The sequence below is a fragment of the Lepidochelys olivacea genome (genome assembly GCF_965140295.1).
Source record: "Lepidochelys olivacea isolate rLepOli2 genome assembly, chromosome: 23".
In the NCBI taxonomy this organism is placed as follows: Eukaryota; Metazoa; Chordata; order Testudines; family Cheloniidae; genus Lepidochelys; species Lepidochelys olivacea.
The window spans coordinates 15,119,378-15,135,690 of record NC_140433.1 but is presented as its reverse complement, the minus strand read 5'-3'; the positions used below and the strand labels follow the sequence as shown (position 1 = coordinate 15,135,690).

At 58.7% G+C, this 16,313-nt stretch overlaps 1 protein-coding gene across 4 annotated transcripts in view; it reads left to right on the top strand.

Annotated features, from left to right (window-relative positions):
- The first annotated feature begins 14,584 nt into the window (after positions 1 to 14,584).
- Positions 14,585 to 16,313, top strand: part of IRAK1 (interleukin 1 receptor associated kinase 1) — a 12,863-nt gene continuing 11,134 nt past the window's right edge. For 2 of the 4 annotated variants that reach the window (XM_084612344.1, XM_084612342.1), the window contains exon 1: positions 14,588 to 14,947. In XM_084612344.1, the coding sequence (XP_084468470.1) occupies positions 14,827 to 14,947 (121 nt within the window). In that variant the 5' untranslated portion in view covers positions 14,588 to 14,826. Of the gene's footprint in view, positions 14,948 to 16,313 lie in introns of all 4 variants that reach the window. The other 2 variants (XM_084612345.1, XM_084612343.1) reach the window with 2 other exon arrangements.

Sequence of the window (16,313 nt, the reverse complement as noted above, 5' to 3'; positions counted from 1 at the left end):
TCCCCCCTCCCCGTTTTTAATACCAAGAAGCACAGTGAGGGGCGTGGAAACCCCCCTCCCCCCCGGGTTGGAAGCCACTTTGCACTTTTTCTATAAGAGAGGGGTGCCCCCCCCAGCTCCTTCCTAGATGCTTTGCTGCGTATACTACTGACCAGGCCAGCTGTTCGGTGGGGCTGCCCCCCCAGCTCCTGAATACCCCCCCCCACCAGGCGGGATGAAGGTGGGGACCGTGTGTGTAGATCCCCCTCTCCCTCTCCAGTGCCATGCAACGTCGTCGTCCGTTCTCCAGTATCGATCCGTGTTGGTTTTAGTAGGGCCCACGTAGTGTGTGTGAGTGAGGGGGAACCAGCCCCTCTCCCCAGCGGGGGCACTCAGAGCCTGTTCCTCCCGCAGGGTGGGGGGGCCGGGACGGAGGGGCCGAGGAACGACAACGTTCTTCCACTTCTTTCTCAACGTTACTAGCTTAGGAAACCATTTGCACTAACCAGCCTTTGGCCGGCCGGGGTGGGGGGGTCATGTGTGAAACTACCTGTAACTCTTGGATCGGTACCGGGGGGGCGGGGAGGGCAAAGCCCTGCACATCAGCGGGTTTATAATGGGGCTGGTCTGGGAGGGGGAACTCCAGGGCTCTCTATTCATGGTTGTGCTCTCCCCCAGCCCCAGCTGCCCCCCACCCAGCCCCAGGGGCGTGGCTTGTACTGCCGGGCAGGCAGGAGCAGACGGGAAGGGAAAACCTCGCTGAAAAAAACCCCAAGGAGGGCTGTGCCTTTTTTTTTTTAATGATGGACACAAAGGGTTACAATAAATTCCTCCCCAAGGTGAGTGAAATGGGGAGGGGCCGCTCCCCTCTGCTCAAAGCTTGCGGCCAAGAGAGAAATACACCAGAGGCTCAGTTCTGTTCATGGCAATGCGGTACAACTCCACCAGATAGGAACCCAGCCCTGCCCCATTACAATCAGGAGTGACTCTGCATTGACTGCAGGGGAACAAAAATCAGAATCCAGCTCTGTACCCGTTGCAATTGGGAGTGACTGCAGATTGACTGCAGGGGAGCTGAGATCAGAACGGAGCCCTGGCCCATTGCAATCAGGAGTGACCCTGCATTGACCGCAGGGGAGCTAAAATCAGAATCCAGCCCTGTCCCTATTGCAATTGGGAGTGACTCCAGATTGATCACAGAGAGCTAAGATTAGAATCTGGCCCTGCCCTCTTTACAATCAAGGGTGACTCCGGACTGGGAGCTGAGATCAAAATCTGGCCCTGCCCTCAGTGCAATCGAGGTGACTCCAGATTAACCCCAGTGGTAGCTAAAATAAGAATTGAGCCCTGCTCATTGCAATCAGGAGTGACTCCGGATTGACCGTGATGGAGACTAAAATCAGATCCGTCCCAGCCCCATTGCCAATGGGTGACTCTGGATCCACTCTCAGAATCCACTCCAGAGAGTAACTAAAACTTCCTCCTGTGTCTCCCCTTCTGCTCGCTGAGCTGGGTCCCAGTTTCCCACCAAGGCTTTTCCGGGGGTGGCCAGACCTGACCCGGGGAGAGGCACCCCTAGTTTGGATTTAAAAAAAAATCCCTCAAAACCCAGCAGAAAAAGGCCTAATTTCCGTGGTGTCCCCCAGTGCCTGGCTGCCCCCAGATCCTGGGGCGGGGGGTCCCATGCACCACACCCAGGTCCCATGCTAGGGCTGGCCGGAGGCTTTGATGTGCTTGGTGGGTGGAAAGGGAGCCTCCTGGGTGACCTGCCTCCCCGGGGGAGGGATCCAGTGACACGGGGGGGAAGCTTGGCCCCATGGCGGGACTGGGGTGTGTTAATTAGTCCTGCCCCCAGCTCGGCCCCCTGCCTGCTGCTGTCTTGAGCCCCGGTTCACACATGCTGGGGGGGGCCCGGCCCAGCCCGCCGTGCCCTGTTTGTAGCACTTTACCCTCCCCAGCAGCACTCGCTCACAGGGTGGGGGGATCCGGCCCCCTAGAGGGGTGAGCCCGGGGCAGCTCCCTGCCAGGGCTGATCAGCTGATCACGGGCCGGAAGGGGCCATGGGAGTCTAGGCAGCCCCTTTGCACAGAGTGATTTGGCTGGGGGACGGGCAAGGCTTTGCCCTGGTCTGGGGCAGCCCTCCCCACACAGTCCAGCCCCGGGCCTGCCCATGGAAGCAGTAGGGCTGGGACAGAAGGGAAGCCCCAAGGTACCTTAGCACGGAAGTGGGGTGGTTTTATTGCAGGGCATCCTAAGCCTGGCAGGAACAGTGCCCCCGTCCTTCCGCGGTGAGCCAGGTTTCCAAGCAGCCGCCAGCAGAGCCTAGCAATCTGAGCTGTTCTGCTCGGCTTGCCCGGGGCTGGTACGGGGAGCGGGGGGTCACTCCACCACCCCATCCAGTGCAAATGGGGCTGGATTCGGCTGTCTAGACATCTGGGGCAAAACCTGGATTCTGCCTCCTTGGAACCCTGGCTCCAAATCCCCTTTCCTGGCAGCCCTCCCTGCCCTGCAACTGGCCAGCGGCTTGAAGAGGAGATCAGTACTTTTGCACTTTAAGGAGGGGGCCTGGCTAGTCACTGAATGTCTCTTTATTTTTGCTTAGGTTTCCCTTCCCCTAACAACAAGGGTCTAGCGATTTATCTGAGTGGCACCAGCTGGGGGGGGGCGAGGGATCTTACACCCACCATGATGAAACGTCACATCTGCCGGTTGGCATCTGAGCCACGGTAGGGCCAGATCAGAATGTTCCCTGCGTTAGAAACTTGGGGAACCCCACCCTCTGGCTGTAAAATTTGGAGCAGCCGGTAGCCTGTATCCCCCTGGACATCCCCCTTTTCCCAGCCTGTCGTGCAAAAAAACGAAGGATTGGTGGTGGAAGGGCGATTTCATTGGGACCCCCAAGAACAGGAAGCCAAAGGGGGCAGTGCTTGGATGGTATTTTCACCCCATTCTTGTTCCTACATGGCCAGCTCAGCTGTTATATCCCCAAACCCTCCCCAGTGAAGACTCTGAGCGAGCCGAACTCCAGAAGCCCCGTTTCCCACCCCCATGCTAGCTTTGCCACTCAGCCCACCCCCACGTGAAATTGCTCCCTGCCATCAGCTGATACCACCTGGAGTTTAACGGGAGACCAAACGGTTGGGCTTGGTTTCTCTTTTCAAGGTGGGGGGACTTGATTTCCTTCTGGTTTTCTGATTTATTTTTAAACGCACCCCCATAACGCCCCAAAGTGTCAGCTTTTTATATACCTACCTGTATATTGCATTATAAATCGGTGGGGATTGAATTGCTTTTCTTTGCTTTGCTTTGCTTTTCTTTTCGTTCCTCTCTTTCTGCTTGTGACTGACAACAGCGACTGAGGGGGATTTTAAAAATTCCCCCCAAAGCACCTGGCTGGGGGGGGGAGCGCAATCTCCCTCTTGCTTCTTTTACAGTATCCCTGCTACTTACTAGCACAGGGTAAGGGACAATAAACAGACCCTTCCAACCTGCCTGGCAGTAGCTTTCTCTGTGACCAGAGCTGTGATCTTAGTGTTTCTGGTTCTCTCTCTAAAGGGACCCCCACCCCAGCTCCAGAGTGGAGGGGTGAAGGGGGCAGCTAATGCTCTAGGGGGTGGGGTGGGTTTTTTGCACTCCTCTGCTTGTGTTTCAACTCCTGAATGTCTCTGATCCTGGCTGGGGGGGTGCCCTTGGAAGCATCCATAGCAATGAGTAGACCGCTCGGATCCTGGCTGCTGTGGGCTGGGAAATCCCATAGTGGCAGAATCGGGACCCCAATGGGTTCAGGATCAGACCCTCCATTGCTCTCTCTCCAACCCTGTGTGCATCTTGGGTGAGCCAAACTGCCCTGCCTGCATCGCTGCTTCCTCTTTGGACGCTCGGTCAACCGTAGAACAGCGCGTCTCCGGCTGGCGTCGAGTGGGCATGACTCTGCCTGCTGGCCACCCGGCCCTTCGCCATCGCAATGGAGCACATGAGCACTTTGAGCAGCCACGTGGCCAACTGGCGTAGACGGGACTGATTCCTTAGGCAGTGCACACATACCCGCTGGGTGACGTAACTGGAGGTCCCTCTGGAGCTAGGAAGACCTGGTCTTTGTGTTCCTCAATATTTCCCCACTGACGGGAGCAGGGTGTTGTGGCCACAATGGCTTGCAAACTGGGGCTATACTTAAAGACCATTCTGGCTCCCGCCCTTTCATTTAAGTTAGCAATAGCCGCTCGGGAAGTAGCAGTTTTGAATTGCTGTTCTTCCAAAAGACGAGTAGCCCGAGCGTTCAACTTCCAAGGGGAGGGGGTGGGAAGATCCTGAAGTGTCCAGATGCTTCCACCACAGTTGTCCTCCTGCCCTCTTCCAGATCCAACCCCCCCCCCCCACTTCCCGCTCCCCAACCCTTGGGCTGGGATTTCACCCTGGATGGGAATAGAGGAGATGCCGTGGGATTCCTCCACCACCCACACGCAATCTGTTGAGTGCAAAAAATTAAATACATTGGTAAACTTCTCGCCCTCCTGAGGGTCAGGGGCCGCATCCTGTTTCCTCTGCTTCCGTCAGACAACATCTTTCCGCTTTCAAGACTCAGTAGTGATTGTCATATGACCAAATATTACCAGGACTGTTAATCAGTATATGCTGAGTGCTTGCCCTTTGTATACAGATGTAAACTCCCCCGTGTATATCCGACTCTTTCTAGCAAGAGGATGTTTTGTTACTTTTTTTGCCTTTTTGGTTTTAAACAAGTTGTTCTTTTATCTTGTTGAAAATTCCAGAGAGAGAGAGACACAGAGAATTGGGATTTTGGTTTACTTTTAGTTTTCCCTGCCTCTGCTAGTCGTTTCTTGGGGGGGGAAACAAAACCCGTGGTGTTTCGAGACTTTATATTTGTGTGTCATTTCTTTTAGTCTTGCCCAGTCGAGTTTAAAAAAAAAAATGAGAGAGAGGAATGTCGGTGAAGTCTCCTGTGTTTCCTGGTTTCCTTTTGCGATGGTCTGCAGGTCTGTGTTGTGAACGTTCCTGGAAAGTAATTGTCCCAAACACACGTTTCCACCATGATGCTTTAAAAAAGAAAATCAGAGAGCCCCTGAGAGCTTCCAATTTAAATATGTTTTGCTCCCACTTGCAACAAAAATCTACACCCTTACTTGCTCTTGAAGTGCAAATGGAGGCCTGCCTAGTTCCCTGAGTTACTTACCATTAGATACTTATCTGCTGCCAAATCTGGACAGTAGACACCTCTTGGATCTAATGGCCAAAGGCAGAACAAGATGGGGTGCCTGGGAGTTGATGCTCGCCACGGGCCAGGTGGGCATGAGGTGCAGACTTTTAACAAGGGAGTCGACCACTCAGACAGACAGGTTACACAGTGTCCAGCACATGCCATATTCAGTCACAGTTGTGTTCCTTTTTCTAATTGTTCTATTTGGGATGGAGGAACTGCCAGGGTGAGTCTCCAGCCTTGGGCAGAGTTCCAGCATCTTCTGGCCATGACACAGACTCATAGATGATTAGGGTTGGAAGGGGCCTCAGGAGGTTCTAGTCCAACCCCCTGCTCATGGCAGGACTAACACCAACTAAATCATCCCAGCCAGGGCTTGGTCCAGCCGGGCCTTAAAAACCTCTAAGGATGAAGATTCCACCACCTCCCTAGGTAACCCATTCCAGGGCTTCACCTCCCTCCTGATGAAATAGTGCTTCCTAATATCCAACCTAGACCTCCCCCACTGCAACTTGAGACCATTGCTCCTTGTTCTGTCATCTGCCATCACTGAGAACAGCCAAGCTCCATCCTCTTTGGAACCCCCTTCAGGTAGTTGAAAGCAGCTATCAAATCCCCCCTCACTCTTCTCTTCCGCAGACTAAACAAGCCCAGTTCCCTCAGCCTCTCCTCATAAGTCGTGTGCCCCAGCCCCCTGATCATTTTCGTTGCCCTTCGCTGGACTCTCTCCAATTGTCCACATCCTTTCTGTAGTGGGGGCCCCAAAACTGGACACTGTACTCCAGGTGTGGCCTCACCAGTGTTGAATAGAGGGGGACGATCACGTCCCTCGATCTGCTGGCAATGCTCCTACTAATGCAGCCCAGTATGCCATTAGCCTCCTTGGCAACAAAGGCACACCGCTGACTCCTATCCAGCTCCTCTCCACTGTAATCCCCAGGTCCTTTTCTGCAGAACTGCTGCCTAGCCAATCGGTCCGCAGCCTGTAGCCATGCATGGGATTCTTCCGTCCTAAGTGCAGGACTCTGCACTTGTCCTTGTTGAACCTCATCAGGTTTCTTTTAGACCAATGCTCCAATTTGTCTAGGTCACTCTGGACCCTATCCCTACCCTCCAGCGTATCTACCTCTCCCCCCAACTTAGTGTCATCTGTGAACTTGCTGAGGGTGCAATCCACACCATCCTCCAGATCATTAATGAAGATGTTGAACAAAACCGGCCCGAGGACCGACCCTTGGGGCACTCTGCTTGACACCAGCTGCCAACTAGACATTGAACTGTTGATCACTACCCGTTGAGCCCGACGATCTAGCCAGCTTTCTATGTAGGATTTGAAACCAAGCAATGATTACATCTTTAACAAATCCCACGTCGAAGTGAAGACCTGGAATAAAAACAATTACCATTACAGAGAGCCAGTCAGCTATAAAACCTATGGCCCCCCGGTAGCATTTCCATTGCTCTGTCAAGAAAGCAATGCCGATTGACGTCTGCTGGGGAATCTGGGCTCATTGACCCAATGGAGCTGCACCAAGGCTGATCAGAACCCCAACCTGGGAGGATCAAGCCAACAGCCCCTTAAATAATTTGCCAGGCAGTTGACAAAGCTGGTTGTATCATTCATTTTGTGGGTGTCTTGTTGATAGATTCCCAGGCCAGAACCTCCCTGAATGAATTCCTGTTTGAATGAGAGCATGGGTTGGTTTGACAGCAGGTGGCAAGAGAGAAACCTGGGGTTATTTAAAAAACCAGGAACATTGTGAAGCTGCTACCAATGGCTGGGGCAAACCCTTTGGCAACATGGACTAACTTTTGAGTGGACAGCACCCCCAAATTTGGCTGAGAAACGAAGGGGGAAAAGCCAACAGCCCCTGGTTTAATTTTAACTCCATCTTAAAGTGAATCCTAGAAGCTTTAATCTCTCCCATCCCCGCAATGCAAAGGTTGGTTTACACACAAGAAGAAATTGTAAAAAAAAAAAAAAGAATAAAAACATGGATTTTGCTATCAGAGTTCTGGGAGAATTTGTAACTTTTCAAGGATTCAAATGAAAGACGACTCCAGAAGGTGGAGCTACACCCCGTTCCGATTACCTGCGCTCGGTCATGGCCACGCTACACAAGCTTGATGCTGGGTCGGATGGATCCCAGACCTGTGCCATTTTCAAGGGTCTATTTTAAAGTAAATGACTTCTGATCTTATCAGGTGAACTAACAAGGAAAGGTGACTCTCTTCCACAGTTGGCATCTTCATGGGCATAGCTAGGGGTGGACTTGGTCCCATGGCAAAGGAATCCGATGGATCCTGGATCTGAATCCCATAATGGCAATAAAAAAGGATCCGGTGAGATTCCCAACTCATATCCCGTCACCGAGGGGAAACCTGGCTCGTTACATGAGCACCGGCCAAAACAGTTTTGTTAGCAACATACTGGAATTGAATTAATGCTAAATAGCAGCTGATTGGGGCACAGCTAGGGAATTTGACTCAAGAAGATGTCTTAAATCTTAAGCATCAGATTATTAATTCCAGGCAGAAGGGGGAGCCTCTTGGCTGATCTGAAGAGGTGTTTTGCTTGAGGATTGGTTTGGAAGTAACCTATTATTTCTTCCTTTTTAAAAATCTATTTTGTTCCAAACCCATCTTAATCATATATATTACATATCTATATTTTCAATTCTCTGCATCTGTTGGTTGCATATTTGGGACAATTGCTTTACAAAAAGACCCCAAAGTAGATTGTTTTCCTGAAATAAATCTTGGACACATTGTTCTTTTCTAGTTTTTTGTGTACAGCCAAAACGTCTGAAAGCACTGACTCTATTTAAAACGAGAGATTTAAAAAAAGAAAAAAAAAGCAATTTATTAAAGGAAAAATTTGTATCATTTCAGTTAAAAAAAAGCGAAAACAACAAAATCCATCTGAATGTACATGTATATGTTTCAAAGAAGTCCACACAGATTAATCATTGTACCTTATTTATTATATAAAAGAGTTTGCCTTATAAATTTACAAGAAAAACAAAAAACCCTACAAATGTCTATTCTTTTTGAGTGTCTTTGTGTTGTTTAAGCCTTGGCAATTGGAAAGCAGCCGCCACAACGCTCTGCACGGACTTTTGGTTTTCAGACTCAAACTCTTTATCCATGTAAACCCAAGGCAGAGATCTTTTTGATTTTCAAAATCTCTCTCTTTATCGATGTAAAATCAGGTCCAAACTCAACTCAAGTACTCAGCATACGTTATCTCAGTGCTATAGTTTGCATCTCCTTGTTGGTAAGTACTGTACTCTGTGCTAGAATTGATCTATAAATCTGTGTCAATTTAACCCAAGGTTTGTTTGAGCTCGTTCATTATACAGGCAAGTCTGTCCCCCGTCCTCGGTGCAGGGATGCAGATCGCTTGGGGATGGAGCAGCGTAGCAGACGGGGGTGACTGGGCCTTCCTGATTGCTTCTCTAACGACATGACGGCTCCGAGGGAACTGGCCCCCAGTGACCCCTTCTGAGGATGGAGGGCAAACTGGAGTCTCAGCTGAACAGGCCGTGGAGGGTGCGTCTACACTGCACCTGGGACTGAACCGCTCAGCCCATGTCGACAGACTCATGCTAGCTCGGGTCAAGCTAGCGGGGCCCAAAGAGCAGAATGGGGCTTGAGCTGAGCTAGCACGAGTCTGGCTTCCTGAGCTGGGAGGCTCCCCCAGCTGCAGTGTAGACGTACCCTGAGTGCTCTTCCTACAGTGAGATTTGGATCTCAGCTCCCCCGGGGCCATACCACAGTCACCCCTGATTGCAGAGGGGCAGGGCTGGATTCTGATCTCAGCTACCCTGGGTCAATCCAGAGTCACCCCTGATTGCAGTGGGGTCAGAGAATGAAGAATCAGGGGCCCACGGGGGGCAGCATGAATGAATCAACCTAGGCTGCCAGTGGGTCCCAGTCCCAGCAGCTGGCGAGAGGGCTTTGTTGAATCCGGAGTACCAATGTAGGAACTGTGAAGGGCTGTAGGACTAGCCTAGAACCCAGGAGTCCGGGCTCCCTGCCCCCCAACCCACTCCCCTCCCAGAGCCAGAGGGAAAACCCAGGAATCCTGGCTCCTAGTCTCTCTTGCTCCAACCCACCGGACCTTGCTCCCCTCCCAGAGCCAGAGAGAGAACCCAGGTGTCCTGGCTCCCAGCCCTCCCTGCTCTGACCCATTAGACCCCACTCCCCTCCCAGAGCTGGGGAGAGAGACTGGAACTAGGAATGGGACCCAGGTATCCGGGATGGCAGCAAAACCTGGGGATCCATGCAGCCAAGGCATCCTTCCGGCCATGTCATTGTGACATCATAATGGCCTGCTGACATCACGGTTTTGTGGGGCGAACTAATAGAGGGGGATGGGCCACGCCCCCTTCCCATAAATCCTCCTCCACGGCTCTCAGCCTCCCTCCCCACAGCTACTGTCTCCAAACCCCCCCATCACCCTGCCCCATTGCTCCCCACAGACCCCACCCCAAACCCCCCTCCCCACAACCAGCTTCTCCCTACAGTCCCCCTGCCCTGCCTCCTCCCCCATCCCTCCCCACAGACCCTGCCCCAAAACCCCCTCCTCACAGACACTGCCCCATAGCCCTGCCCCATTCCTCCCCACAACCAGCTTCTCCCTACAATCCCGCAGCTCTGCCTCCTCCCCATCCCTCCCCACAGACCCCGCCCCAAACCCCCCTCCTCACAGACACTGCCCCATAGCCCTGCCCCATTCCTCCCCACAACCAGCTTCTCCCTACAATCCCGCAGCTCTGCCTCCTCCCCATCCCTCCCCACAGACCCCGCCCCAAACCCCCCTCCTCACAGACACTGCCCCATAGCCCTGCCCCATTCCTCCCCACAACCAGCTTCTCCCTACAGTCCCCCTGCCCTGCCTCCTCCCCCCATCCCTCCCCACAGACCCCGCCCCAAACCCCCCTCCTCACAGACACTGCCCCATAGCCCTGCCCCGTTCCTCCCCACAACCAGCTTCTCCCTACAATCCCGCAGCTCTGCCTCCTCCCCATCCCTCCCCACAGACCCCGCCCCAAACCCCCCTCCTCACAGACACTGCCCCATAGCCCTGCCCCATTCCTCCCCACAACCAGCTTCTCCCTACAGTCCCCCTGCCCTGCCTCCTCCCCCAATCCCTCCCCACAGACCCCGCCCCAAAACCCCCTCCTCACAGACACTGCCCCATAGCCCTGCCCCATTCCTCCCCACAACCAGCTTCTCCCTACAGTCCCCCTGCCCTGCCTCCTCCCCCCATCCCTCCCCACAGACCCCGCCCCAAACCCCCCTCCTCACAGACACTGCCCCATAGCCCTGCCCCATTCCTCCCCACAACCAGCTTCTCCCTACAATCCCGCAGCTCTGCCTCCTCCCCATCCCTCCCCACAGACCCCGCCCCAAACCCCCCTCCTCACAGACACTGCCCCATAGCCCTGCCCCATTCCTCCCCACAACCAGCTTCTCCCTACAGTCCCCCTACCCTGCCTCCTCCCCCAATCCCTCCCCACAGACCCTGCCCCAAACCCCCCTCCTCACAGACACTGCCCCATAGCCCTGCCCCATTCCTCCCCACAACCAGCTTCTCCCTACAATCCCGCAGCTCTGCCTCCTCCCCATCCCTCCCCACAGACCCCGCCCCAAACCCCCCTCCTCACAGACACTGCCCCATAGCCCTGCCCCATTCCTCCCCACAACCAGCTTCTCCCTACAGTCCCCCTGCCCTGCCTCCTCCCCCCATCCCTCCCCACAGACCCCGCCCCAAACCCCCCTCCTCACAGACACTGCCCCATAGCCCTGCCCCATTCCTCCCCACAACCAGCTTCTCCCTACAGTCCCCCTGCCCTGCCTCCTCCCCCAATCCCTCCCCACAGACCCTGCCCCAAAACCCCCTCCTCACAGACACTGCCCCATAGCCCTGCCCCATTCCTCCCCACAACCAGCTTCTCCCTGTAATCCCCCTGCCCTGCCTCCTCCCCCAATCCCTCCCCACAGACCCTGCCCCAAAACCCCCTCCTCACAGACACTGCCCCATAGCCCTGCCCCGTTCCTCCCCACATCCAGCTTCTCCCTGTAATCCCCCTGCCCTGCCTCCTCCCCCAATCCCTCCCCACAGACCCTGCCCCAAAACCCCCTCCTCACAGACACTGCCCCATAGCCCTGCCCCATTCCTCCCCACAACCAGCTTCTCCCTACAGTCCCCCTGCCCTGCCTCCTCCCCCATCCCTCCCCACAGACCCTGCCCCAAAACCCCCTCCTCACAGACACTGCCCCATAGCCCTGCCCCATTCCTCCCCACAACCAGCTTCTCCCTACAATCCCGCAGCTCTGCCTCCTCCCCATCCCTCCCCACAGACCCCGCCCCAAACCCCCCTCCTCACAGACACTGCCCCATAGCCCTGCCCCATTCCTCCCCACAACCAGCTTCTCCCTACAATCCCCCTGCCCTGCCTCCTCCCCCAATCCCTCCCCACAGACCCCACCCCAAACCCCCCTCCTCACAGACACTGCCCCATTCCTCCCCACAACCAGCTTCTCCCTACAGTCCCCCTGCCCTGCCTCCTCCCCCAATCCCTCCCCACAGACCCTGCCCCAAAACCCCCTCCTCACAGACACTGCCCCATAGCCCTGCCCCATTCCTCCCCACAACCAGCTTCTCCCTACAGTCCCCCTGCCCTGCCTCCTCCCCCAATCCCTCCCCACAGACCCTGCCCCAAAACCCCCTCCTCACAGACACTGCCCCATAGCCCTGCCCCATTCCTCCCCACAACCAGCTTCTCCCTACAATCCCGCAGCTCTGCCTCCTCCCCATCCCTCCCCACAGACCCCGCCCCAAACCCCCCTCCTCACAGACACTGCCCCATAGCCCTGCCCCATTCCTCCCCACAACCAGCTTCTCCCTACAGTCCCCCTGCCCTGCCTCCTCCCCCAATCCCTCCCCACAGACCCTGCCCCAAAACCCCCTCCTCACAGACACTGCCCCATTCCTCCCCACAACCAGCTTCTCCCTACAGTCCCCCTGCCCTGCCTCCTCCCCCAATCCCTCCCCACAGACCCTGCCCCAAAACCCCCTCCTCACAGACACTGCCCCATAGCCCTGCCCCATTCCTCCCCACAACCAGCTTCTCCCTACAGTCCCCCTGCCCTGCCTCCTCCCCCATCCCTCCCCACAGACCCCGCCCCAAACCCCCCTCCTCACAGACACTGCCCCATAGCCCTGCCCCATTCCTCCCCACAACCAGCTTCTCCCTACAGTCCCCCTGCCCTGCCTCCTCCCCCCATCCCTCCCCACAGACCCCGCCCCAAACCCCCCTCCTCACAGACACTGCCCCATAGCCCTGCCCCATTCCTCCCCACAACCAGCTTCTCCCTACAGTCCCCCTGCCCTGCCTCCTCCCCCATCCCTCCCCACAGACCCCGCCCCAAACCCCCCTCCTCACAGACACTGCCCCATAGCCCTGCCCCATTCCTCCCCACAACCAGCTTCTCCCTACAATCCCGCAGCTCTGCCTCCTCCCCATCCCTCCCCACAGACCCCGCCCCAAACCCCCCTCCTCACAGACACTGCCCCATAGCCCTGCCCCATTCCTCCCCACAACCAGCTTCTCCCTACAGTCCCCCTGCCCTGCCTCCTCCCCCAATCCCTCCCCACAGACCCTGCCCCAAAACCCCCTCCTCACAGACACTGCCCCATAGCCCTGCCCCATTCCTCCCCACAACCAGCTTCTCCCTACAATCCCGCAGCTCTGCCTCCTCCCCATCCCTCCCCACAGACCCCGCCCCAAACCCCCCTCCTCACAGACACTGCCCCATAGCCCTGCCCCATTCCTCCCCACAACCAGCTTCTCCCTACAGTCCCCCTGCCCTGCCTCCTCCCCCATCCCTCCCCACAGACCCCACCCCAAACCCCCCTCCTCACAGACACTGCCCCATTCCTCCCCACAACCAGCTTCTCCCTACAGTCCCCCTGCCCTGCCTCCTCCCCCCATCCCTCCCCACAGACCCCACCCCAAACCCCCCTCCTCACAGACACTGCCCCATAGCCCTGCCCCATTCCTCCCCACAACCAGCTTCTCCCTACAGTCCCCCTGCCCTGCCTCCTCCCCCATCCCTCCCCACAGACCCCACCCCAAACCCCCCTCCTCACAGACACTGCCCCATTCCTCCCCACAACCAGCTTCTCCCTACAGTCCCCCTGCCCTGCCTCCTCCCCATCCCTCCCCACAGACCCCGCCCCAAACCCCCCTCCTCACAGACACTGCCCCATAGCCCTGCCCCATTCCTCCCCACAACCAGCTTCTCCCTGTAATCCCCCTGCCCTGCCTCCTTCCCCAATCCCTCCCCACAGACCCTGCCCCAAAACCCCCTCCTCACAGACACTGCCCCATAGCCCTGCCCCATTCCTCCCCACATCCAGCTTCTCCCTGTAATCCCCCTGCCCTGCCTCCTCCCCCAATCCCTCCCCACAGACCCTGCCCCAAACCCGCCTCCTCACAGACACTGCCCCATAGCCCTGCCCCATTCCTCCCCACATCCAGCTTCTCCCTGTAATCCCCCTGCCCTGCCTCCTCCCCCAATCCCTCCCCACAGACCCTGCCCCAAACCCACCTCCTCACAGACACCGCTCCAACCCCCCCCATAGCCCTGCCCCGTTCCTCCCCACATCCAGCTTCTCCCTGTAATCCCCCTGCCCTGCCTCCTCCCCCAATCCCTCCCCACAGACCCTGCCCCAAAACCCCCTCCTCACAGACACTGCCCCATAGCCCTGCCCCATTCCTCCCCACATCCAGCTTCTCCCTACAATCCCGCAGCTCTGCCTCCTCCCCCATCCCTCCCCACAGACCCTGCCCCAAAACCCCCTCCTCACAGACACTGCCCCATAGCCCTGCCCCATTCCTCCCCACAACCAGCTTCTCCCTACAGTCCCCCTGCCCTGCCTCCTCCCCCATCCCTCCCCACAGACCCCACCCCAAACCCCCCTCCTCACAGACACTGCCCCATAGCCCTGCCCCATTCCTCCCCACAACCAGCTTCTCCCTACAGTCCCCCTGCCCTGCCTCCTCCCCCCATCCCTCCCCACAGACCCTGCCCCAAAACCCCCTCCTCACAGACACTGCCCCATAGCCCTGCCCCGTTCCTCCGCACATCCAGCTTCTCCCTACAATCCCCCTGCCCTGCCTCCTCCCCCAACCCTCCCCCAAACACCACCCCACCTCTCCCCACGGCCCCGCCCCAACCCCTCCTATTACTCCGCCCCCGCTTGTAGCCCCTCCCCTTTCATAGCCCGTCCCCGGAGCGCTTTTTGCAGAGCCACGGACTCATGCCACACTCAAGATGGCGGAGCCACACACGCTCAGCTGGTTGTACGTAGTGGGGAAGCAGCCACACTCAAAATGGCGACGTGCGACCAACCCTGCACACCCAATATGGCGGCGCCACCATCAACGCAATGGGCCTGGATGGAGACTCCGCCGCACTCAACATGTCGGCAAATCGCTCTTTGCGTAGAATTTGCCACTCCCAAGATGGCGTAGAGAAGCGGCCGGTCTCCGCTGCACGCATGCGCAATCGGCCGTTAAACGTTCTGTCTTAAAGGGGAAGTGCCCGGCGACTGGGGCATGGCCGGGACCGGCTCCGGCTCCGGCTCCGGCTGCTTCCTCTACGAGCTCCCGGCCTGGCTGGTCTGCGGCCTCTGCCGCCTGATGGACGCGCTGGACCGGGCGGACTGGGAGCGCTTCGGTACGGGGGCCCTGGGGTGCCCCTGAGGGGGAGGGGCTGGGGTACCCTGGCGGGGGAGGGGGGTCCTGGGGTGTGCTGGGGGCCCGGGATGGGGGGGCCTGGCCCGCACTGGGGGGCATCGACGGAGGGAATGGGGGGGCGGGCCGCACTGGAGGGGAGGGGGCACCGAGGGAGGGAATGGGGGGGGGCTGGGCCGCACTGGGGGGGAGGGGGCACCGAGGGAGGGACCGGGGGGGGGCTGGGCCGCACTGGAGGGGAGGGGGCACCGAGGGAGGGACCGGGGGGGGGGCTGGGCCGCACTGGAGGGGAGGGGGCCACCGACGGAGGGACGGGGGGGCTGGGCCACACTTGGAGGGGAGGGGGGGGACCGAGAGAGGGAATGGGGGGGCTGGGCCGCACTGGGGGGGAAAGGGGGCACCGAGGGAGGGACCGGGGGGGGGTTGGGCCGCACTGGGGGGCATCGACGGAGGGAATGGGAGGGTGGGCCGCATTGGGGGGGAGGGGGCACCGAGGGACGGACGGGGGGGCTGGGCCGCACTGGGGGGCAGCGACGGAGGAAATGGGGGGGTGGGCCGCACTGGGGAGGAGGGGGGCACCGAGGGAGGGAATGGGGGGGGCTGGGCCGCACTGGAGGGGAGGGGGGACCGAGAGAGGGAATGGGGGGGGGCTGGGCCGCACTGGAGGGGAGGGGGCACCGAGGGAGGGACCGGGGGGGGGTTTGGGCCGCACTGGGGGGCATCGACGGAGGGAATGGGGGGGTGGGCCGCACTGGGGAGGAGGGGGCACCGAGGGAGGGAATGGGGGGGCTGGGCCGCACTGGAGGGGAGGGGGGGACCGAGAGAGGGAATGGGGGGGGCTGGGCCGCACTGGAGGGGAGGGGCACCGAGGGAGGGACCGGGGGGCGGCTGGGCCGCACTGGGGGGAGGGGGCACCGGGGGGCGGCTGGGCCGCACTGGGGGGGAGGGGGCACCGGGGGGGGGCTGGGCCGCACTGGGGGGGGGAGGGGGGACCGGGGGGGCTGGGCCGCACTGGGGGGGGAGGGGGCACCGAGGGAGGGACCGGGGGGGGGCTGGGCCGCACTGGAGGGGAGGAGGGACCGAGAGAGGGAATGGGGGGCTGGGCCGCACTGGGGGGGGAAAGGGGGCACCGAGGGAGGGAATGGGGGGGCTGGGCCGCACTGGAGGGGAGGGGGCACCGAGGGAGGGAATGGGGGGGCTGGGCCGCACTGGGGGGGAGGGGGCACCGAGGGAGGGACCGGGGGGGGCTGGGCCGCACTGGGGGGCAGCGACGGAGGAAATGGGGGGGCTGGGCCGCACTGGGGGGGAGGGGGCACCGAGGGAGGGACCGGGGGGGGCTGGGCCGCACT